The sequence below is a fragment of the Streptopelia decaocto genome (genome assembly GCF_964273445.1).
Source record: "Streptopelia decaocto genome assembly, chromosome: 3".
Lineage (NCBI taxonomy): Eukaryota > Metazoa > Chordata > Aves > Columbiformes > Columbidae > Streptopelia > Streptopelia decaocto.
In genome coordinates, this window is record NC_138656.1 from 19052106 (window position 1) to 19077488 (window position 25383).

The 25383-nt window shown below is 41.8% G+C and overlaps 2 protein-coding genes across 3 annotated transcripts in view; one reads left to right on the forward strand and one right to left on the reverse strand.

The window, feature by feature from the left end:
- Positions 1 to 16647, forward strand: part of LIN9 (lin-9 DREAM MuvB core complex component) — a gene marked incomplete at its 5' end in the record, with an annotated part of 39964 nt that extends 23317 nt beyond the window's left edge. For both annotated transcript variants that reach the window (XM_082049287.1, XM_082049288.1), the window contains 9 exons: positions 1282 to 1439; positions 2543 to 2676; positions 3687 to 3806; positions 4057 to 4158; positions 9630 to 9710; positions 13167 to 13292; positions 13644 to 13826; positions 13934 to 14031; positions 15267 to 16647. In XM_082049287.1, the coding sequence (XP_081905413.1) occupies positions 1282 to 1439; positions 2543 to 2676; positions 3687 to 3806; positions 4057 to 4158; positions 9630 to 9710; positions 13167 to 13292; positions 13644 to 13826; positions 13934 to 14031; positions 15267 to 15372 (1108 nt within the window). In that variant the 3' untranslated portion in view covers positions 15373 to 16647. The remainder of the gene's footprint in view (positions 1 to 1281; positions 1440 to 2542; positions 2677 to 3686; positions 3807 to 4056; positions 4159 to 9629; positions 9711 to 13166; positions 13293 to 13643; positions 13827 to 13933; positions 14032 to 15266) is intronic.
- A 3053-nt stretch (positions 16648 to 19700) lies between these two features.
- Positions 19701 to 20535, reverse strand: MIXL1 (Mix paired-like homeobox; the record flags this gene model as incomplete). Its single annotated transcript, XM_082049449.1, has 2 exons — positions 19701 to 20147; positions 20221 to 20535. 2 exons carry the CDS (start codon positions 20533 to 20535, stop codon positions 19701 to 19703), a joined length of 762 nt encoding a protein of 253 aa, XP_081905575.1.
- Between the last annotated feature and the right edge of the window lie 4848 nt (positions 20536 to 25383).

Below are 25383 nucleotides of genomic sequence, written 5' to 3' on the forward strand. Positions count from 1 at the left end.
TGGCTTTGTGGAACTCAGAGCTGAGGGGGTATACAGAAGAAAACATAAGAATGTTTTGGCATATAATAAAAGAGTAGTAGAAGTAGGCTTTGAAATTGGAGATGACTCTGCAATACTGAGTGAGAGAGAAATAAATGAGCAAGGTCTTGAAGGGATTTAAAACAGAAAGTTGTTCGCAGTATAGGAGGAGGAACCAGTGGAGAGATTGTCGGTATCTTCTAAAATAACCTCATAAAATAGGACTTTTTATTGATCAGTAATCAATATATAACAGCATGAATTCAACAGAAAATGTTTAAATTGCATTTGACTGCAGTAAAGCAATTAACAAAGGTAGTAAATTATTTGATAAATAACTGCTTCTGCAATTAAGCAGACCTACAATAGCATCTCTACTCCTTTTTTAAAATCACTTCTTTCATTGACGTAAGAATGATAGAACTTTTTTTTTTTAATAAGGAACAAGATGTAGGATTGAGTCCTTAACGTCTTCATGTTTTCAGTATCTTCCTTATACATCATGCCTATCCAGTAGATTAAAAGTGGAAATGAATAAAGCCAACTAAGGGCCTTGGGAGTCTTTCATCTTTTATATGACATTTTAAGACACCACCACCCCAAAAAATGGAGGAGGGGGCTGCTAGAGATTATCTGATTTTACTCAATAGCCCAAGTTCAAACAAATTTGTACTTTTGCTATGATCAGTCTTGGAACAATTCATCTGCAGAACAGAGGTTTTGTGGCTGAGTGTTGCTTGCATCTGTGCAGAGTACAAAGAGACAGAGAGGTGTCCTTTTATGTTCTGAGTCCGGTGCCCTTTCATAGTAAGTTAGTTTAATTGAGCTATAAGCACATGTGAAAGGGATCTACTATGTATGAGGAAGGGATGGCAGCCAGGGACCTCACGAAAGTCTTCCTGAGGCTCATTGAGCTAGTACTCGGAGTAGAGTGGATGTGAGACCTGCTTTAGCTTTGTTGTGATGCCAGGTAGATCCCTATAAGCAGAAAAAATCCTAAAATGTTGTACTGTCCTGGTATACTAATGCAAACAGCTAGCATTCCTGAGTATTATTTGAAAATAAACTGTTATTTTAGGAGTGATAATTCTGGGGAGTAAGACTGTCGAAATCCATTTGCTGAAATCCTTCTCTTGAACACTTTGTCTCAAGCTTTTTCATTTTTCCTTAATGAGTTGTAAATGATGCCTATTTATTTGATGTTTCTTATATGTATGTTTTCAGTGCTGAATTGAAGTCTAGTTTTACCTAATTGTGTTCCAGGTGTTCCTCTGCATTCTTTGAGGAAGAAAGATCAGCATTAAAACAGAAACGGCAGAAAATAAGGCTTTTGCAGCAGCGAAAAGTTGCAGATATTTCACAGTTCAAAGATCTTCCAGAAGAAATTCCATTACCGCTGGTAATAGGAACAAAAGTTACAGGTGATTTCTTAAACAAAAAAATAGCCAAATGTTTTGTAAATATTTTAGTAAACCATAATATAATTAATGTACATAGTTAAAATAAATTTAAAACATAAAAACTGGTATGTTTTTATTCTTAACTCATTGAGAAGGTGCTTGTAAGGATTAGCTAGTATTTATAAAACAGTGACAGTTCTGAGGTACAAACCCAGTATGGTTTATTATTTCTGCCATTCAAATTGTAGAATTTTTGTTTGTTTCTTTTTTTAAGTCTAGTATATTTAAAATTCTGGAGAGAGAGATGCTTAAATGCAAAGAGCTAAGTGCTGTCAGAAAGTCTGAGATCTAACCTAATATGAAATGCAGAGGTTTATTTTTTCCATTAAAGTAAAAGTATCTGTTATGAAACAGATATACAATTGATATTGGAGTGTAGTTGGACATACATACTGAATGTGCCATTGCTTTACTGAAAAAACATATAACTGCAGAAGGAATATTGTTAAAAACATTCCACAAGTTTTTGTCTGATTTTATAAAAATGTGAATTCCTCAGTCCTGTCTGTTTGTGGTCCAGAGGCTTGTCAGTTAAGCATGGTGTCTCCCACTCACACCACTGCTGTTCGTGGCTTTTTGCATTCTTCAGCATCAGTGCCCTTAATTTGTGCTGAGGAGCAGGTGTGCACAGTGCTGTGTCTCCTCGCTCTCCTGGAGCTGTAGCTTTGAGCTGCATTCTTCATTGTCTTTTGCTAAGTATGCAGCCATCAGTGGAAGTGATCAAAGAGAAATTGTGTGCAAAATCATCCAGAAGTTGACTTTTGCCTGCACAATCTATTTGGAAGACATTTGGTGTTAAATAGCGTTTTATTTAGACATAAATGTAGTGCTAGGGATTAGATTTGGGAAATACTTGACTTGCAAAGATAAATTTGACAAAAATGTGTGTGGTATTTCTGTTGCATGCTATTCCTTTTCTGAGTTAACTATTTTTTTCCCTTGATGTCTTTTTAATGTATATAAAAATTAACTTGCAAAAGATAATTAAGTCTATTTTTCTCATTAATATCAGAACATTATAATATTTGCTTTGGTTTTTGGTTTTTTTTGTTTTTTTTTTAAAGCACGTTTGCGAGGTGTCCATGATGGGCTATTCACTGGACAGATAGACGCTGTAGACACTCTTAATGCTACGTACAGAGTGACTTTTGACAGGGCAGGTCTTGGAACACACACAATCCCAGATTATGAAGTTCTTGTAAGTATTAATGACACATTCTTAAAGTAGCTGTAATTTGAAAAAAAATCTACAATTATGTCCTTTAATCAAAAAGAAGATAATTCAAAATATTACATCCAGATGGTATTATCATAAAGTAGAAACAAGAATAAGAGATGCATGGGAAATTCCAGGGGAATGAGCTTCTAGTGTTTATGGTTTTATAGAACCGGGTAACCCTCTATGATAAAAACATAATGGCTCAAGCTGGAATAATTTACTAGACCTACTGTTATAGGTTATTGTAATAGCTTGAGTTTAATACCAAGAAACATAACAAATAGTGTAAAATCCCAAAGAAAATTTTGCTATGGGATCCTGGCAGGATTTGCACGCAATGTTCAAGAAAACCTGGCCCTTTATAATTTGCCAAAGTCTGGAAAGGCTTCTGGTAGGCACAAGCAAGTATTATGAGTTGATTTGACCTCATTTTGAAACTTTTTATGCTAATGAAACTGCCTGCAGGGATGTTGCTTTGGTCAAACAATTTGGGGTTATTTCCTAGCTCATAGACTTTTGTATCAACTTAGGAGCTCTCGGAAATGTTCCTGCCAAACAGTCTGACCTAGACCGCAAGCTTTTCAGAGAACCTCACATTATTTTGTATCTTCTGTAATGCTGAATCTACTAAGGGCCCATGATTTGTCTTAAGAACTAATCTCTATCATGATCCGAGTTTGGAGCCTCTGCTGAACTCCTGTTCAGTCATGATTTATGTACAACTTGCCACTAGAATTTTTGGAAATATTCTTACAGGTTTTATTTCACATGATGCCATAACACTTGGAAAACTCCAGCAATGGAATATGATTTTGAAGCTCCTGCTAGCCCAAAATCAAAAGATTATTCTTTTAATGTTGTTGGGTTTGGGGCATGGCTAGTCAAGATTCCAGAAATGTATTATGTACTGCAACGGGTGTATTAATTCCAACAGGTGGTGTTAATTAATCTGACTGCTGAAGTATATCCTTTCTTTTTGTGTCCAACAGAGTAATGAGCCTCATGAAACCATGCCAATCGCTGCCTTTGGACAGAAGCAACGGCCTTCAAGGTTCTTTATGACCCCTCCCCGATTGCCTTATACACCTTCGCTCCAGTCTCCAATTACAGTAAGTTAATTTTCATGTAATATTAATCCTGGCTTGTATCAAGAGTAGTGTGACCAGCAGGACTAGGGCAGTGATCGTCCCACTGTACTCGGCACTGGTGAGGTCCCATCTAAAATTCTATGGTTCTGTGTTGAAGCTGTTGCCTTAAACAGTTTTTGAGATTAATTTTCTGAGGTTATTCAGCAAGATAAGAATTTTAGCAAATCCCTCTATAAATAAGCTATTACATTAAGTGTTCTTTCTTGTATAGGATAGTGATCCTTTATTAGGACAATCTTCGTGGAAAAGCAAAATTTCAGGCACAGATAGTGAAACACTAGGCGGCTTCCCAGTAGAATTCCTCATTCAAGTGGTAAGTGTTAACTGCAACTCTTAATTTTGTGTATTGTCCTTTTGTGTTTATTCTGCCAGCTCTTCTGCAGTTAGATGACCTTCCGTTGATTTATGACAGATATGGTGATACCCAAATTAACTTTTGAAAAGATGTTAGTAATATTTGTTTTAATTCCCCTCTGTCCCTTCTTAATTTTCTCAATTGTCCATAAGCTTTGAAATATGCTGCTCTTCAGACTGCAGGAGGGGCTTATGTCTCCAGAAGTGTGCCTTATTTTTCCAACTCTACCACTGGTCTAAGAAAATATATTATTTCTACCTGCGAACTTTGTACTGTGCTAAATCTTTTTTATTTAAAATATATTTGCATTGTGCAAAGAACATTTGCCCATGTCCATTATCATATATTGTATAATATTTGTGTTATGTCCTTCTCTCTCGGAGAAGAAAAGCAGCACTCTTTTCCCTGAAAGCAAACGTACATGGCGTAAATTTAAAAAACAACAACAAACAAAAAGCCCAAACAAGCTGGTTTTGTATACCAGTTCAGAAGAGCAGAGACAAGTAATGTTGGGAAGCTGGGATCCATTGGATATCAAAACTCATCGAAGCAAGTTACCCTTCAGGATGATGGAAAAAACTAATTGCTCATATTGGCTTAGCTTAAGATCTGTGATTGTGTTCTTTAACAGTGAAAGTTGTTTTGAACATGCTAAAGGAGAACTCTCTTTCAAATGTTAAGAATGGAGAAAAAATGTTGCTAAAAGATTCTTAAATTTTAAAGTGTATGTAACTGGTCAGAAGAATCAAGTTGTGTCTCTAGTTCACATGAGACACTAATATTTTGGATTTTCAACAGAATTAATTTTATTTGACAGAATGATCTATCCTTTTTTTTAGAGGAAACTTATCATATTAATCTAATTTTGAAAAAGGTGGCTTGGCATCTAGATTAGCTAAGAAAATTTAAGTAGTGGTCATTGCTGTAACATTAATTATGTTAAAAAAAGGAATACACAACAGATACACTTTAGCAGCATAAACAAAGACTGTATCTGCAGCAATCCTACTTGAGTCACCGAGTATCATCAATGAAACGGGGTAGCTAAGGTGTATCGAGCTTTACAACTATTAAGTGCATTCAGTTGATCCGTCCATGATATTGGTTTAGTATTTTATACCTGAAAATGTGTGATTTCTCAATTGTGTTTGGTCGTATGTTATTACTTAAAAGGAAGATTTTAAAAGTTTTAAAAGTATAGGCCGCTAGCTTGTATTACAGATGTTGTCATTTTACAAAGGTACTGCATTAATAGGTGGTTTTGCTTGAATATTGTCAAAAGATTTTGAACAAAATCAAGCCACAGATTTTTGGCATTTGTTTATGTGAGCATCCTAATACTTTATTCAGGTTTTCAATAAAGAATTGTGAGGCTTAACATTTATTGAAGGATCATGCATTATTTTTAACCGTAGCATCTTAAGCATTTTAAGTATCAACTTTTTTTATTGGAAGTTTAAGGATGGTACTGAAATTTAGTGTTAGGAAGTACGTGAGACTGGTGAATACTGATTATTAATTGTACTGCTTTCACTAGTCCAGAGGTATTTTTGTGTTAAAGTTTATACACTGATACAGTAAAAAAGTCAAAGCCCTCAAAATGATCAAAGTCTGATTCAAAGAAAACTTTATGGAGAACTATTGCCAGGCAATTATTTATGAAACCACGAATAAACAATTTCATGGGAAATCTTTATTTTGGATGAAACAGAAAAAATGCAGCACACGTTGAATAAGGTTTCAGCCCAGCCTCTTTGTTTTCTCTTATGGGTTCTGAAATTAATTTGGAACTGCTAAGCTATTCCCTGACAGAACAAAAGGAAGCGTAGCCAAAATCATGTGCAGACGCTGACAGATAAATGTTAGGGATATTCTCTTTAGGTGTAACTTGCAGTTGTAAGCAAACATTTGGACTTGTGACAACTATTTTAGTCACAGTTCTACACTGATGAGTCTTAGTTTTTCTAGCCTTTATATTAATATCTAAGTGTTTACATTTTGGCATCAGAGACTGCTATTCTTGCTGGTTTTTACTGTGGACAAATATATGCATATTAGGAGAACAATGTCTCAAATATTAACATTGTGATATTAAGAATGAAGTCAACAAGAAACAAGTAATAAATTGGTTTTTTTAAGTTTTTCATGCTTACATGCTCTGCGTAATGTATCCTTAAATATTTTGTAGGCTATACTGCAGTTCAAAATCAATAGATTGCATTCTAGTCATTATGAAAATTTGGAGCATGTTTTTTCCAGCACTCAGTTACAGCTTCCCCCCCCACCTTCTCCTCTTTTGGGGAAAAAAAATAGATTGGGAAGGAAACAATCCAAGAGAAAACAGCTTGTTTGCAGGGTTGCTGCATGTCCAGTAGAGGGAGCAGGTTAATGCAGCACGTTCAGAAAAGTGAATTGATGTTTCAGGGATTGCTGTGGGGAAAGGGGTGATCTTCTCAACTTCAATGCATGAGGAAAAATCTAAAAATGGATACTGGGGTTTTGACAGTTTTGTGCTTATGAAAATTTTGAAAATATTCCCTAGTAAGTAATTACACACTTCAATTTGAAATGCTTATGTTCTTATAAATATTCTTTTGACTAAAAATGAAATCTAAATGTACTGGTTGGGCTGTTCCTTCATCTCTTTTAATGTGGAAAAGCATTGTACTAAAACCTCACTTCCAGTTTAATGAGAACTATAAACTGTAACAGTAAACAGGGTGAGTTATGCTGAAAATAGAGCTGTTAAGAAAGAATTTTGCAAGGAAAATAGGGCTGAAGTGAGTTAAAGCATTCATTGATGATACCAGCAAATGAAAATGGAAGTCTATTCCATAAAATGTGCCAATGAGAGAAAGTTGGTAGACATCACAAATACAGTAATAGATCAGAGTTTCTTGTAGAAAGAATCAGATTATCCTGATCACTGGATTAAATTTGGGAATAGGATGAATATGATCTAAAATCCAATCTTGTGAACTGAGGAACTAGGACCCTGCAATCCTCAAATATGTCTGAACATCCAAGTAGAAGTTGAACACCAAATACCTTGCAAGTTTTGGGGACAAATAATATATTCTGCATTAAGGACTTAGAAGTGGGCAGTTGCCGGATGGTGACAGAGCCTGAAGAGTAACATTTTGGCAGCAATGGGAGACGGTGCTCTCCTTCCTCCCAGGTGTTTTTTGCCAACATGAGCATTTGTGTGGTGTGTTATAAACTAGATCAGAGAGATAATCCAGCTCGCAAGTAACAACTCTAAAACTTTTTTTTTCCCTTGCCTTTTCTGAATTTATTATTTTTCATTATCAGTTGCCTGATTGGGTTCTGCGTGTATTAATAGCTGCAAAAATGCAAGTGCTGGCTCAGCGTGGGCATTGGGGGCAGCACCAGGACAGAATGAGAAGCTGGAACTGGAAGAGCGATAACCTATGCGGTATTGCCTCTGTGCATCTGACCAGGGCTTGCCAACCATTCATAAGATCCATCTGGCAAAGTATTTGTGGTAGAAAGAAGTGTCAATGCCATTGTACAGGCCTGATTTACAGGCCTGTCATTTGCAGTAGTTGCAGGCTTCCTGTTGTTCACATTCAGGAAAGATGACAGTGAATGGGGAAAAAAAATTATATATGTATGTGTGTATGTATATATATATATTTGTATGTGTGTGTGTCTATATATATATGTATATATACAGAAAGGGCCGCAAAAGTTTAGGAGATCAAGAGCCTTTTATGGGAGACTGGAAGTGCTTGGGTTGTGATTAGTGTGGTGAAAGGAGGGTCAAGAAGCAGTGCTCTACTATTGATGGTAAACAGGCATAAATACAAGGAGGAAGAGCTTATATTTAGTTGAAAAACAGCTTTGGCAAAATGACATGGCCAGCAGGTCGAGGGAGGTGATTCTGCCCTTCTGCTCTGTTCTGGTGAGACCCCACCTGGGGTCCTGTGTCCAGCTCTGGAGCCCTCAGCGCAGAAAAGACATGGACCGGTTGGAGAGGGGCCAGAGGAGGCCACAGAAATGATCAGTGGGCTGGAACAGCTCTGCTGTGAGAACAGGCTGAGAGAGTTGGGGTTGTTCAGCCTGGAGAAGAGAAGGCTCCGGGGAGACCTTATTGTGGCCTTTTGGTACTTAAAAGGAGCCTGTAAGAAAAATGGGGACAGACCTTTTAGAAGGTTGTGTTATGACAGCACAAGGGGTGACAGTTTTAAACTAGAAGACGGGAAATTCAGGTTAGACATGAAGAAGAAATATTTTACAATTAGAGTGGTAAAGTATTGGAACAAGTTGCCCAGAGAAGTGGTAGATGCCCTATCCCTGGAGACATCTTAGGCCAGGCTGGACGGCGCTCTGAGCAACCTGATCTGGTTGAAAATGTCCCTGCTCATTGCAGGGATGTTGGACTAGATGAGCTTTGAAGTTCCCTTCCAACTCAAATTATTCCGTGATTCTTATGGTTCTATGATTCTAAATTGGTACAAAGTGAACAAGTATGCATTTAACATGGAAAGTCCAAGAAGATTCATAATTGGCCGAAAGAGGGTCTGGAACAATTTTCCATTAGGATTTGTGAGGGCAGGAAACATGGCTCCTTTAAGACTGCACTTGAAAATCAAAAAAGGAGATTATATATAAGCAGAGGTATGTTGAACTAGGAGTTCCTATCTCTCCCAGTCCCATATTCCACTACTAGGATGCAGTTAACCCCTTTGCAATTTATAAAACCTGAATTCTTGGCTCTATTTCCATCAGTAATAAAATTGTTGCTAGCTGTAGTGGAGCTAGGATTTCTCTTGGGGCCCTAGAGAGGATGAACAGTTTTAGGAATGATGTATGTGCTGAGAGCACTCCCAGTGATTTCCACTTCAGCCTGCAAGGTCCCAGTGGCAGCAGACACAAGGTATTCCAATTGCGAAAGAGGCAAGTGGAAGGCCCAGAGATATCTATTTAAAATAGATCCGATCTCTATACCAGGTTTTACTGCAGGAGTGTACACAAAGGGCTGGTGCTCGGTTGAGGGCTCAGTGGGAACAGGCTGAGAGCTGTGTGAGAAGAAGGTATGGTAAGGTGATTGATATTAATTATTGTACAGGATGATAACACCCTCTGCTTTCCTTCAGGCTACAAAAAAAAAAAAAAAAAGATTTTTTGATTCTTCAGCCTCTAGCTGGCCATAAATTATATTAGTCTTCCTATAAGGGATATTGGCTGATGGATTTTATCATTCTCCAATCCAGGGCACTTGAAAATGCTTTAAAAATCTCTGGAATATCCATTGTTTAATCAAATTTTATTTCTCCATATTGAGGAACAACTGAGAAATGTGTTTTTAAATGATGAAATAAACACGTTTTATTATCTTGAATTCCTATGGCATTTTAAAACAGGTTAAAGATCTATTTATTCTAAAAATAGTTCCTTTGTTTTAGACCAGGTTATCGAAAATCCTTATGATCAAGAAGGAACACATCAAACAATTGAGAGAGATGAATACAGAAGCAGAAAAGCTGGTGAGAATGTTCTCTTTTCCGTTCTTAAAACAGGATGTGTTTTAACAGCAAATGCAAAGAGGTACTATTAAAACTAGAGTCTAAATAAGCTATTTTATTGCTTTCTATAATGTGAAATTTGTTAATTATTTTTTAAAGACAAGTCAGAGAGGTCAGTTGTTTCAAATATGATTCTCCTTTGGAAGCATTATGCTTTGGAAACCGATTAGTGTTAACAACAGAATAACCTATGTCAGTTGACACATAAAGGAAGAAAATACTGTGTACTTTGAGAATCTCAGGTACAAGTTTATATGGTAAGACATTAATCATAATTTTATTTTGCGGATGGTAGGTACTTACTTAGCTTTCTCGCTAAAACAATAACTCACTTCAGAGATTTTTTATGTAAAACTCTGAGTGCCCTTGACTGGCATTTAAAATTACAATACCAGAGCAGCTACAACGTAATTAGCAGCAGCAGAATAGTTTTTCTTGCTAGGCTTTATCTACTCATCAGTCAGTAAATCAAAATGCTAAGAGTGCCTCTTCTACCTCCCATGGCAATCAATCAACGTGAAAGTGGAACGCTATCAGTCTCAACCTTCCACTAGCATCCATTCACACAGTTGTCTCTACAGTGTACATGCAGAAGGCTAAAGGTTTGTGGAGAGGAAGAGGAATCCTTTTTATATCTTGAAACCAAAAATGCAAATTTTTTTTTTCATGTAAAATATTTGAATGTTGAGGGATTTATTTTATTGTGGTAAGATTTCCCTCCTTGTCCCTTCAGCAATCGTGCACATGTACGTTCTGTTACTCTGCTTCCTACTACCCCATCCTTATGTCTGTAGTTTTCTTTTGTGCTGTGATGCTGCTCTCCAAAACCTTGTTATCATTTCAGTCACTACATTTTTTTTCTGTGCATCAACTGTTTTGTCTTGTAGTTTTGCGTATTAATAACTAAAATTGATGCAAAAGAAGCAAGACTAAAACATACCATTGCAACATGTAATTCTGATACTGAAAAATTATCAACTCCTCTTAAACTAAAAAACTTTGTTTTTACTGAGTGTCATGGTTTAACCCCAAATGGCAACTAAGTACCACGCAGCCACTCGTTCATTACCACCCCCTCCCCATGAGATGGGAGACAATTGGAAGGGTAAAAGCAAGAAAACTCATGGCTTGAGATAAAGACAGTTTAATAGATAAAGCAAAAGCTGTGCATGCAAGCAAAACAAAACAAAGAATTTATTCACCACTGCCCATGGACAGGCAGGTGTTCAGCATTACCAACACTGTTTCCAGCACAAATCCAAAACATGGCCCTGCACTACTAGCTGCTATGAAGAAAATTAACTCTCCCCCAGCCAAAACCAGCTCACTAAGATATTAGTACTTCTGCATAGGTAAGGAAATCCATAGGAGTGACAGTCGCCTTCCTCTGACAAGAATCCAGATATTAACATGTCACTCAGCTACTACATAATAAATTATCTGTATTGTGAAATAAGAGTATCAAGGAAAATAACAAAATCGAAAGAGCAAAAAGCAACAGGGAAGAACAGAATCCAGAAATAAGCGTTAAATTTTATATATTTTAGCTCAGCTGTAGCCTAGATAAGGACTTTGAGATACTTTTGAAATTCTTCCCTTGCACTATTTCCTTTGTAAACCAGCAATCATAAAGCAACCTCTGTTACTATTCAAGACTGTTCTGATAAAAATAGAGGATGTGATACCTTTCTGTTAGGCCATATTCTTAGACCATCTTCTAATCCTCTTTGTCTCTTGGCAATCCAATCTACATTTGTGCCACTGAGTATATCCTGTTTCTCCTGTAAAATGTGTTTCCTTTTAACAAGAATCTGTTTCAGGCACCGGTCCACTTGAACATCAGTAACATACCTGAACATGAATAAAATAGAATCCTATGAGTTCGTTCATGTATAGTTTAGTTGTCAGACTTTGATAATAATTCATACAACTGCGATTTGATAATGGTTAGAATAACACCACTGTTTGGTTTAAACCAATCCTTTTATGGAAGCTTTCTTTAAATGACTGATCCAATATAGAAATAAACAAAACTGACCAAAATCAGAACTGGTACTGAATGTGGCCCGCTATTATCTGGCAATAATAATAAATTTACATGAGGCAGGGGATGCCTTCAGAGAAGCTATTAAGACATACAACTGCACATTTTCTATTTGATTTTTCTGAAAAGACTGCTTATTAATAGTTAAGCATCTTGACATCACTACTAGTCTTGGTTACTGGCTATAAACAAATTATCTTGTACATAAAACAGTGGATGCTTTTCTGATGATCATTTGGATAAACAAATTGCAATAAAAAGGATGGCTACTCCATTTTTTCACTTGACCTGTGATAAAGACAAGGTATAGAGGTGATGCTGGTCATTCCAAAGAAGCATGCAGATGCTCAGTGGCAGAGATGTCACCTGCTTCCATCTCCTAAAAGCCATCCATCTTTTTGTCTGCCAGTTCTGCTGTTTGTCAGTGTTCCCAGATCTCGACTGGCTCCGGGGGCAGAAATAGTGCAGGTGCTGAAAATATTTCTTTTGTTGTCACTAACACCTTACCTTAGCCTTTCCTTTCCTTTGAGGAAGTTAAAACCGAACTGTTAACTGAAACCTTGATCATGAGTTTTTGACCTCGATCCTCCTGGTTGAAGGCTCTTGACTTTGCAATTTGCTTCATCTTTTGGTGTAAAATCTGTGGCTACAAGTCTGAGTGTATAAGGTACCTGTATCTCAGACTTGTGACTGAGAAGCTGTGGAAATCCATTGTACTTACCTTGCAAGAGCCCATTTGTAAATTTTACCATATATTGTATATTTTGTTTCCATTTCATAAATATCACCCAGTGTCAAGACAGACTGTGAAAACAGTGCAAGAATAGTATTCATTTTTTTGTGGAAAACTCTGCTTACCCTAAATTTTTCTATTAACAAATATAAGCTCTAGTAATGTTCTTTTTTGGCAGAGCTGTTAGTTATAACAGAAGGTATGTAGCATTGTGTCACCTGCAGGTGACCACTAACTTACTAGACAACTGTGTCCCCCATCCTGCAGCACATATGGTCATGGCCATGTTGTCCTACACTGTTCTACTGACAGGACAGTTTTCTGTTGGTACACTGGAGAGAAGCCATACCCAACCACTGGAGAAACAAGCAGGTCGGACCACAGTTGTCATGTGTAGTATTTACCACCACAGATTATAGTAGCACTTTATGAAGAGAATAAGAAGCATGGTAGTTACTACACAGTTGTCACTTGGAGTTCTAAATAGCAATACTAGGTTTGAATGTTGGCATTTTTCTGTTAAACACTGGGATTTCAGATACCTCGGTATTATTTCCAAGTGAAAATTCCTTTTGATGAGTTCAAAAGATATTTAGGTCAAGTATTGCATTAACTTTTATGTGCTTTGTCTTTTCCACAGAAATCCTATTCTATGCCAATAGGCATTGAGTTTCAGAGAAGATACGCAACTATCGTCCTAGATCTAGAACAACTAAACAAAGACTTAAATAAAGTTTTGCATAAAGTTCAACAGTATTGTTATGAGGTAAGATTTTGATGGAGTCTGTATGTACTTGTTAGTTTTGCTTAACCAAATTACAAAAAAAAAATATTCCTGGGAATAGGGCATAGGTGGGAGTCACTTTGAAATTAAACTAGCAGCAGCTTCTCTTTCTGTCCCTGCCTTTGTCTGTCTGTCTCTGTTTCTTTTACCAGAACGCAGACACTTCTACTGATGCCAGTGGTCAGTTTGAAACATGTGCATGTACACAATTGAAATAAAAATACTGTGTGTTACATACTCATGAGCTCTCTGTGAAATTGTTTGTCACTTTGCACATATACCAAATGCAGAGGAGATCTCCATTCACTTGTTTATCTTTATTGTGTCTGTCAGCTTGCTCCTGACCAAGGCCTCCAGCCTGCAGACCAGCCGACAGATCTGAGGCGTAGGTGTGAAGAGGAAGCTCAGGAGATCGTCAGGCAAGCAAATACCTCAACAACGGGACAGCTTTGTGTTGAAAGTGAAAATTTAACTGACCTTATCTCTAGGCTTACAGCAATATTACTGCAGATTAAGGTAAAATGTTTGCAAAAAATACAGTTTCATAAAATAGATAGTATTAAGGCTCTGTCAGCTTCTTTGTGCCAAACTGTTAGAACATTTTTTGTTTTCTTCTCCCACAGTGTCTAGCAGAAGGAGGTGACCTGAATTCATTTGAATTTAAATCACTAACAGATTCATTAAATGACATTAAGAATTCAATAGACTCCTCAAATATCAGGTATTACTTTTTGAATATTTAATTCTTAATTACACATTTTGTGCCAGCAAGCAATTTTTATGGTATTTTAGAGATCAACATTGATTATAATCAAGGGTTTTAATCTGGTAACTTTTACTTATAGGAATGATCCCATTTAAAGGGGGTCTTCTTAAAGGGAATGTGAAATTAGCAGTTTTCTGTTTGAACCCATCAGTGAAGTAACTTGATTTTTTTTAAAAGTGCTAAATTGATGCAGCAACAGCTGGACTATCTTGCTCTTCAGTCATTTATGACAACTAGTAAGTTATTTTAGAACATTTTCAGACTTTGAAATCCCACTAGTAAATGCATTCTAAGTTCTTTAAACCACAGAACAGTAAAATTTCAGTGTTCTTTTTGTATAGTTACTCAACATCTTGCCTGTAGATATAAAAAGGTGGTATATGAGACAATTACATATATTTTAACCAAGAAACAAAAGAACAGCCATATTGTGCCAGATCGAAGGCCCACCTGGTCTAAATGGGTACTTTTTCCCCAGTTGTCACAAGCAGGTGCCTGAGGAAGCATTATAAAAACAGCAAGAATGTGGTGATACTTGTCTGGAGTGCGCTGCCCCCTCCAGCAACTTGTGACCAGGATTTTTAATAATTATAATGTTGCTAAATTATATAATTTAGAAAATTCACCTAAATGCTAAGTATTTCCTTATCCTCCATGCTTGAATTGCTACATAATAGTGAGAGGCTACACACATGATTTTTTTTTTTTTTTTTTTTTTTTTTTTTGGCAAAGATAGCAGGATGACCTTTTGATTTAAAAATAATTATTGAGAAATGCTGTTTTGTGGCATTTTTCATTAGTAAAAACAAAAATAAACTCCAAGCGTTAGTGAAACTTCTCTGTGATCAACACTACAAATCACACATTGGAATGGATTCAACTAAAGGTTGATGTGCACTGTGAAGAAGGTGATGATCTTTCCGTTTCACCGTACTTAGGGCATTTTAGCATCTCTTAGTGATATTTTTATTTCATTAACTCTGGTCATGTTAAAGTCTTCTTTAAAGTACCTGAGTCAGTAACTCTTGTTTGCACATGTCTCTATCAAGTTGCATTAGTATGTACTGCTCTCTGATTCATCTGAATTTTTGTATTGGCTTTGTATCTTGACTTTCTTTGTAGAAATATCCAGACACTGCTCTTAAATATGGAGTTTAATACTTTTTTGTCGTTTTCTTTTCTTCTTGCAGTTGTTTTCAGAATAACGTTGAGATCCATGTTGCACATATTCAGAGTGGTCTGAGCCAGATGGGGAATTTACACGCTTTTGCAGCTAATAACACCAACAGAGACTGAACATTTTCTTCCAAGTGTACAGCAAGTAATTCTGGAAAATCCTCTTCCTTTATGTGGGCTTCACCAAATATCCTAACTGCCAGAAGATAAGGGAAAGAAAACCTCTCAGAAAGGACCCTTTAAAATATATTCTATCTGCTTCTTAAGAAAACCAGCATTACTGGCCAGCGTTACATTAGATTTCTCCACTTGTTATTCACATACCGTAGTTTTGCTAACTGGTAATCTCTTAGTAATTGCATTTATTATAATAAACTTGAAGACATGCTTTCATATAATTTGAACTTAGTTTTTAAAAGTTCAGATGAATTCTGCACACCTCTTGCTGTTGGCTCTCCTGGTATGTTGGAAGTGATGAAGAGGAAATGGCTCGAATTGGTAGCTGCACGGCCGGTCTTTGTTGTGTAAAGCTGCACTTCAGTGTCACCACTGGCCATTTCAGCTTTCAGGTAGGGTGGTGACAAGGCAGGCGGAGTGTTCCTGACCTAAAGAAGCAGCAGAAGGACGGGACAGCAAGCAGAAGCTGTAAACTTGACGATGTTGGGCAGGTCTAGTGATCAGTCAATGTCTCGTCGGAACTTTTAATTTATCGTAACTTATAGAAGGAGTCTAATGAAGGAATATTAAAATGTAACTGGTAACTGTCCAGAAAGAGATTGGTTCTGGCTTTTTTTCCCCTTCACACGGGGCAAAAAAAGCACTTTAGTTGGTGTTTTATATAAACGACTGGTTAAACTTATTGTTTTTCCAAATTTTTGTTTGTTTTGCACAACTTTTAAATTAGATTACTGGTTATCCAACAATACCCAACATGTATAAATACGAACATTTTTATAATTAAAGATAACCAGTGAGGTAAACTGCAAAAATAAAAAAGTGACAACCTGCCTACGAGTACCTTTTGGAATGTTAATCTTGTAAAAAGTGTGTATTGGTTTGTTTAAATAGTCTTGTAAAGCTTCTGTGTAATGAATTGTTTCCAGATATGAATTTTCAGAGATAGCTGTAGAGATGTTTTTGATTCTTTTAGATGCCTCATTAAATGAGGTCTTTTATATGTTAATGTATAAAGAATATGTAAACAGGATTATTTTCAATTTTCAAATTTTGTATAGTTTAAAGATGCTTCTGTATTCTGTGTTGGTATTGTGCCACTGCAAAACTTTAGTGCAGAGTTTATATTTAGCTAAACTTGTTCTGTTAATTAAGAGAAATGCATAAATCTTTTATTCTCAAGGAAATTTGTAACTGAATAAATTGACCTATGAGAGTTGATATATTTCACAAAAATGCAAACTTTTTTGCAGATGGTCTCAGCTCATTTTTTTTTTAATTGCTGAAAACGAAACGTTATGAGGACAGGGTGAGTAGCTGTTTTAAAAGGTATTACAAAATAATGCTAAACACTAATTTTCTGCAAGTTTTACCTCTCATAACACAATAGAATATTGTAGTGGTCCCTGCAATTGCTTTTGTAGTTATGTTGCCTGGTATTTTGTGATGTTACCGTCTGTTTGTTAAAGACAACAGCACTGTTCCCTCTCCACCACGCTTTTCAATTAAACAGGGGAAGGTGCCAAAGCCTCACTTAAGGCACAGAGGTTCAGTCTGACAGCAACAAATGTGATCTAAAGGTAACTGGGGGAAAAGGAACCGGCCCCTCACAGCCCTGTCCTGGTCACTGCTGCTCATCCCACCTGCTCGTGTGCCAGTTTGGGGAGCTGTGCCACTGTGGAAGAACAGCTCACCTTTTTGGTCTAGTTCTCTGCCCATGCAGACCAGCACACTCCAGTCTTGACTCTTCTTCAAGAGGCTGCATTTCTCCTTGATTACCAGTATTTTGGGTCAGAGTTATGTTGCTGAGTTTTGGTGAAATACAGTAATTATGACTGTTTCTGCTGAATGTGGCTTAAGCGTAGCAGGAATCTCAGGAACTCACTACAATTACTGTTACTTAAGTCTGCAGGAGCAGAACAAGTTAGTTTGCTTTATTACAGTCAGTAAACTTGAATTCACCCTGCACCCCTGAGGAGTGACCATCTCATTTTCTGTCTCCTGCTGCAAGTACTGCTCTTCTGGGGCCTTCCTGACCCCTCAGGTAACAGCTCCTGAGGCACCCAGGCCACCTTGGCTGCAGAGATCTGATTTTGGTTGGTCAGTTGTTCTTTGCTTGATGTTTTTTGCAAGGAGAGCTTGTTTTTTTGGAGGGAGAATATTAATCAGCAATCCCGCTATGCTGCTTACCCTTACAAACTCACAGATCAACCACAGTTCAGCTGTCCCAGATTTTGCAAGCACAGGGATGTTACAGAGCAGCGTTGAAAGCTTTTGTGCATTGGTAACCTTATTCTATGGGGCATGATTCCCAATATAGGGTATTTCTGCCACCAGCACACAGGTCGCTGTGCTTTTCTGTGCTTCCAAACCAGCAGAGCCTCTGGTATTCAGGTGCTCTTCCATCACTGGAGCCTTACAACTTGCTCTGCAATGCTCTGAGATGCAGCTTTGCAGGCAGGAGAAACTGGCCTTGTCTACAAAATATGTATACGGTAATATATGTCTATTGGATGAGGGAAGAGCATGTACTATCAGCAAGCTTGCTGATGACACCAAGCTGGGAGGAGTGGCTGACACACCAGAAGGCTGTGCTGCCATCCAGAGACCTGGACAGGCTGGAGAGTTGGGCAGGGAAAAATTTAATGAAGTATAACAAGTGCAAGTGTAGAGTCTTTTATCTGGGCAGGAACAACCCCAGGTACCAGTATAAGTTGGGGAATGATCTATTAGACAGCAGTGTAGGGGAAAGGAACCTGGGGGTCCTGATGGACAGCAGGATGACCATGAGCCAGCACTGTGCCCTTGTGGCCAGGAAGGCCAGTGGCATCCTGGGGTGTATTAGAAGGGAGGTGGTCAGTAGATCAAGAGAGGTTCTTCTGCCCCTCTAGTCTGCCCTGGTGAGACCACACCTGGAATATTGTGTCCAGTTCTGGGCCCCTCAGTTCAAGAAGGACAGGGAACTGCTGGAGAGGGTCCAGCGCAGGGCAACAAAGATGATGGAGTGGAGCATCTCCCGTATGAGGAAAGGCTGAGGGAGCTGGGGCTCTTTAGCTTGCAGAAGAGGAGACTGAGGGGTGACCTCATTAATGTTTATAAATATGTAAAGGGTGTCACCAGGATGGAGCCAGGCTCTTCTCAGTGACAACCAACAATAAGACAAGGGGCAATAGGTACAAACTGGAACACAGAAGATTCCAATTAAATATAAGAAACTTCTTCTCAGTGAGGGTGCCAGAGCACTGGAACAGGCTGCCCAGAGAGGTTGTGGAGTCTCCTTCTCTGCAGACATTCAAAACCCACCTGGACACCTTTCTGTGTAACCTCATCTGGGTGTTCCTGCTCTGGCGGGGGGATTGGACTGCATGATCTTTCGAGGTCCCTTCCAGTCCCTGACATTCTGTGATTCTGTGATATCCTTCTTTAAAAAATGGACTGAATTACTGGAGAGGCTTCTCTTACTACCAGTTTTGGTGTTCTCAGAGGTATCTCAGGGCAGAGCCATACAACCTGCCACCAATCACATAAACAGCTTCTGTGTAGCCCCTAGTATTCAAATTCAAAGCTGAAGCACCTTTCCAGTGTTCACAAAACAGTCCTGCTTTTCTGTAGTTTAACCTTGGCCTAAGTGGCAGAGTTGAGGGAACAGGGTGTTTTTTTAGAGCAGATCTAAAGCAAATACTGGCAGCTGGTTTAAGGCAGTTTTTGTAACCTGTCTTTCAGGCCCCTTAGGTCTGTTATTCACACCTGAACCACAGCCGTGGCTCTCCAGGCCATGGTAAGAGAAACCTGCAGCTGAGACTTCTACCACCTCTGCTCTGTACCACAGCTCAGCCAAGGTAAGCAACCCCTTCCCTGCCCCAGACACACACACAAGTAGAGCAAAAACATAAACCTTTATTTTTTTTTTTCCTCTGTCAAAAAATCCTGACAGAGAACCCCACTCTTCTACTTTTCTAAGCCCAGCCCCCACCCCCAAAACACAGTGGATTTGGTTAGCTTTTTGGCTGAAGAAGGTTAAATAGGAATAGAAAACTTGCTCATAGAAATCTTTAAATACAGGGTAAAAAAGATGCCCTCAGCTGATGGAGCTGACCCGTATCTTTCTTAAATAAATAGGTAAAATCAGTTACTACCAGATAAAGTGCAACAGTCGCAGAGCAGGAGTGAGGTAGCACGGGATGTGACTGCTCCCCGCCTGAGCCGTGTACCCCCGCCGTGGGTTTGGCATTTTGGGGTGATGCCACGTTGCCGCGTCCCGCCCGCGGCAGCGCTCAGAGGGCTCGGAAGGCGCCGAGGGCGTTCTCCTCCCACTCCGAGCCTGACTCAGAGTAGCCGCTGGTGTCCTCGGCGTCCGACACGGGCGAGTACTGCCCGCAGAAGCCGCGGGCCGCCGGGTAGGGAGCGGCCGCACTCCCCACGGCCGGCGGCGGCGGCCCCGCGAAGGAGTCGGGCTCGGCGCCGCTGGGCTGCCGGGGGGGGAAGCCCTCGAAGCCGGGCCCGGGGTGGAAGACGGCGGCTGGCGCCCACTCGTAGGGAGCCGAGCCCTCCTCCTTGAGCTGGACGACCTGGGCCAGGCCAGACAGGGCGTAGCGGGGCCGCTCCGGGGCGCGCAGGGCGAAGCCGGGCGGGGGCGGCTCGGCGGCGGGCGGCGCGGCGGGGCCGGGCCGGGGCGGTCCCCGCTGGCGGCGGGACTTGGCGCGCCGGTTCTGGAACCAGACCTGGGGAGAGAGGGCGGCGGTGAGGGCGGGCGGGGGCGGCCCCGGGTGGTGCGGGACAGCCGGCGCCGCTCACCTGGATGCGGGACTCGGGGATCTGCGTGGCGTCGGCCAGCTTCTCCCGGAGGTAGATGTCGGGATACATGGTGTCCTGGAAAACCAGCTCCAGCGTCTCCAGCTGCGCCGCCGTGAAGCTGGTCCGCTTCCGACGCTGCGAGGCCGCCGGCGCCCCCTCCGACGCCTCCGCCGCCCCCGCGACCCGACCCCAATCCGCCTGGGGTAGCGCCCTGAGGGCGGCCGGGAGCGGGCCGGGCCCGCCGGCCCCCGCCCACCTGCCTGCGGGGAACGCGGGCGGCTCCGCCGGGGGGTCCCCGAAGCGCAGCGCGGCCATGGCAGCGGGCGAGGAGGGGGCCTGGGCCGTCTCGCCACCTTTATAGCCGGGGAGCGGGCTCGGCAGGGGCGGGGGTTGGGATGGAGGCGGCACGGCCCCGTGGGGAAGGTGGGCGCGGAGGTGCGGGCACCCCGCCGAGCCGCCTGGCCCCGCACCCCGGGCTTGCTGGTGGGGTGCCCGCCTGGGCCGTCCCCTGCCTTGCTCAGCCCGGAGGCCTCAGCGCCAGTCGGGGCCTCGCAGCCCCACGTGTGCCCGATGGGGTGGGTGATGGCTGGAGACCCTTGACCCCTTGCACGAAACATGGCAGCAAAGGGAGGAGTGGAGTGGGGCTTGCGTCTGCCTTCTGTGGGCAAAACAACTTGGTGTTGGGAGGTGGACACCCCAGATAGGACCCAGACCTACAGCTGGATTATTTCTTATACAATATCTGTGCTGTTACGGAGTTCGCTCCCTCCAGCTACTGGTGTGGAGGTGGTTGTTTTCCAGCAGCTGTCTGCTTTGGCAAGTGAGGCATCTCGCATAGTGTGAGACTCAAAGTAAACAGAAGTTATCTCTTCCCGTGGCCGCAGCTGCGCTGTTTGCATTGCAAGCTGTGCGGCCGGCTGACGACCTCCTGTGGTGCCCGCTGCTGCAAAAACAGCTCTTTCTTTTTAAGATGCAAGTTGAACGCACCTGGAGAGACCCAGCAGCTCAGACGGGGCAGAGACAGACACTGGTGTCATCACCTTTTCCACCTTCTTGCTAATGCCTGCGAACTCCTACTTGCACAGCCCAGGCACTTCTGCGATGACTGTTTCCCAGCTAGAGAGGTCTTGCGCTGGAACGTTGCCCGTATGCCCCAAAAGGCCGTGCCAGACTGTCACCGAGGTGCTTTGAAAAGTGTTTGCCCTTACAGAACTATTTCCTATGAAAAGTTATTTTGTATGAAAGAATAGCGTTTTGTTTGTTAAAAACCATATTTGAAAGTTTTATTCCTAAAGCTTTTGTGCTTTTACATAGTACAGTGATCCAGGTGCTTTCGTTAATGCAGTTTCTAGGTCGTTTGTTCCCAAAATCATGGCCTGTAGTTTGCAGATGATGGTCAGAAACGGTAGGACAAGTGGTAATGGGTTCAAACTGGAACACAAGAGGTTCCACTTAATTATGAGAAGAAACTTCTTCTCAGTGAGGGTGCCAGAGCACTGGAACAGGCTGCCCAGGGGAGCTGTGGAGTCTCCTTCTCTGCAGACATTTAAAACCCACCTGGACACCTTCCTGTGTAACCTCATCTGGGTGTTCCTGCTCCAGCAGGGGGATTGGACTGCATGATCTTTCGACGTCCCTTCCAATCCCTGACCTTCTGTGATTCTGTGAGGCTCGTGCAGCGTTCTCAGTGGTGTAACGAGAGGGCACGGTGGTGAGAAAGGGCGCAGATGAGTGGTGATCCACAAATCAGGCACAGCAGTATTTTAGGTTTTTAATAAAGGACTCGAGGAGGGTTGTGTTGTTCCACAAATTCTGTGTGGGTTTAGAAAATGCCACAGGTGGCACGAAAATGGAATTACTCCATGTTACATTTATGTGATGAGTATTTTCCTCTGTTTTACAACAAACAACACTTGCTGAAAAACATAAGCGAAAATTTCTTTCTCGTGCAATGCAGAATAGAGATGTGGCATCCTTTAGGTTTCTGAAGGATTTAATGCTGCTTTGAATTATGCCCTTACAGGGACATTGACTTCAGTTTCTAGGAATTGGTTATGGTGGGTTAGGTGCACCAGGCAGAGACAGCAGCTTTTTCAGGGCAAAGTGTTTTTTCACACACGTACAGACGTTTTTCCTTCAACAACAGCCCAGGCTCAAGTAGCTGCTGACACCACAGCCCCCCTACTGTTCACCCCCATCCTGCTGCTTTCCTTTTAGCTGAGTGGGTTGCTAAGCCGTGTGTGGGTCCACACAGTGTGATCAGGGCACTAATCCAAGTTAAATTAACTGTACAGTAAAAGGTATTGTTGGTTTGGTTTTGGTTTTTTACTCCAGATCTGGGATTCCCCTCCCGTGGGTCACCAGCAGCCCTGGGACAGCCGCACAAGCGAGATGGCACTGCCAGGAGGAGCAGGAGGGAAAAGAGGGGACCCCATCTGGGGGTGCTCCTAGGCCTGCCAACACCTGGACCTGGTGCTGGGCCAGGGGAGGACAAAGCTGGGACAGGCTGCCCGGGAGCGTGGTGGTTTTCAGTGTCAGACTTCCCATTAAGGCGACTACTTTATCATTGCATATTGAATACATACTCAGGAAAGAGCGAGTACTGGGGGCTAATAGACCTATTGCCAACTCATAAATCTGGAAATGGGCTGAGTCTTTGATCTCTGACTGCTGTGACATCCTTCGGGCCAAAAACCTTCTCAGTTCCCTTGCACTTGACAGTACCAGAGGTGTTCCAACAGCTGTCTTGTAACAGCAGCTAACACGCTGCTCCTGATGAGCAAATGAATGGAGACATTTCCCAGGCCTGAACGCGTTCATTCAGAGACACAGGTATAACATTTGTAGACCAAAACAAAACAAAAAAGGGTCCACTTCATTACAGTGGAAGAAAAATAACTTCTACGTACTAAACTTTGTTGTGCTAAACCTTGTATAGGAGTGCGGCTTGTCCACTAGTTCTGCAACTCAGTCCTGTGGGCAAAATGGTTAATGCAGCCCAGAACCACACACACAGGCTCCAGGTTCGTGCTCAGTCACTGAATTGCACCTCTGCAGAGGTGAAGCTTTTAGTAGTGCAAATTTAGCAGCCTCATCTCTCTGACTAAGCTTGTGAAGACTTGGTATCTTGGAGATGCCAATTTCTATATTGGTTTTAATCGAAACTGGCCAACAGGTTCAAAAGCTTATGTTAGGAGACTGACCAAAAAAGGAACAGTGGTCACACAAACCTGATCTCATTAACTTGGGGAAAGTTTAAGAAAAATAAACCCACATTTTTGTTGTTAAGACTTAGCTTAAGTTTACACTGTGTTGAAGAAGCAATGCCTATATAACTATCTCACAAATGAAATTAATTGTAGATCAGACACATTATTATGGTTGCACACATAACTACATTTGCTCCAGAGCTGCTGCTGGCATGAAAATGTCGTATAATTTCCAGCTTCTCCAGCAGGGCCCTGATAGCAAAAATCATTAATGCACGTTAGGCTTAGGTTTTGAGGGTTTTTTCGTTCTGCTTAAGAGAAAATCTTCAGATGAATGCTTAATTTCTCTCCGATTGCTTCTAGTCACTGTGACAAAGCTCTTTACAGCCTCCAAATGCTTTTAGAGGTTTATCAGGTCTTCCCAGTGTACACACACCAAGATCTATATATTGAGGCACATCCAGGCTTTTAGGCAGGCACTTTCACAGTGATGTCATGTTTTTAATTTAAAGTTGTTATTTCATAGCGTTTGTAGTTTTAGTCATCATGGCTATGACAAGGAAGATCTTGAGGAGGTGGGCTGTGTGTAATCCTCACTTTGGCACAGTTTGGAGATGTCTTGAAGCGTATCCTTGAGAGACCTGAGCTGCTTGTCTATCTTGGATGTTCAGCTGTGTCCCCGGGAGCTGCTCCTGGCCAGAGCCCTGGCAGGGTGCTGAGGAGGCTCTCTCTGCCTCAGCCCCACATCATCCTCTGCTCCTGGGGGAGCCCCAGAACAGATCCCAGCCTCCCTGGAGACAGGGACCAGTGGCCTACCGAGAAGGGGGGTTTTGCCTTCCTGGTCAGCCCGGGAAGCATATTTGATGTAGAGGGCTCCTGCTGCCTCAGGAGGATGGAGGCTGGCACGCTCATGCTTAGGGCTGTGCCCTTCCTGCTGCACGTGTGCAGCAGGTGTAGAGCCATAGAATCATTTTGGTTGGAATAAAACCTCAAGATCATCAAGTCCAACTGCTAACCTAACACTGGCACTAAACCACGTCCCTAAGAACCTCTTTAAACACCTCCAGGGATGGTGACTCCACCACTACCCTGGGCAGCCTGTTCCAATGCCTGACAACCCTTTCCAGGAATAAAAGTTTCCTAATATCCAATCTAAACCTTCCCTGCTGCAACTTGAGGCTGTTTCCCCGTGTCTTATCACTTTCTACTTGGGAGAAGAGGCCAACCCCCTCCATGCTACAACCTCCTTTCAGGTAGTTGCAGACAGCGATAAGGTCTCCCCTCAGCCTCCTCTTCTCCAGGCTGAACAGCCCCAGTTCCCTCAGCCGCTCCTCATCACACTTGTGCTCCAGACCCCTCACCAGCTTCGTTGCCCTTCTCTGAACTCTCTCCAGCACCTCAATGTCTTTCCTGTAGCGAGGGGGATCAGTATGATCAGTATGGTGGCTTGTTTGAAAAGCGCCGCAGGCTGAGGATGCCGCTGCTGCAGTCACAGCTCCATCTCTGGTCTGTTGTGTGGTCCCAGGCAAAATGCTGACTTCTGCACCTTGGCTGCTCCATCTGTCAAACTGAAACAGCTGCATCTGTCTCTGACCCTCAGGCTCACCTCCACCCGTGAGACAGGGAGGTGCTGTCCCTGCGCTGTGGCTGACAGCATGACCCATGGCAGTGCAGCCACAGTGCCCTGAACAGTGACCAAGGGGCTTTCAGGGCTTTCCTACCTACAGGTAAGAAATATGCGGTGGAGACCATGGCATTGAAGAACCAGAACGATGTCAGAGCCTGGTGACATGAACCCCCAAGGCAGGACGCTGCTCGTGCAGGCCAGCCCAGCCACAGTGCCACCAGTTATTTCAGATCACAGAGCAAAGGGCTGGTCTTGCCCAACAGCTCGATGCCCAGATCTTCTACACGGTTAAAATAAATGCGATGTGACAAGTGGTTGTGTTCTCCC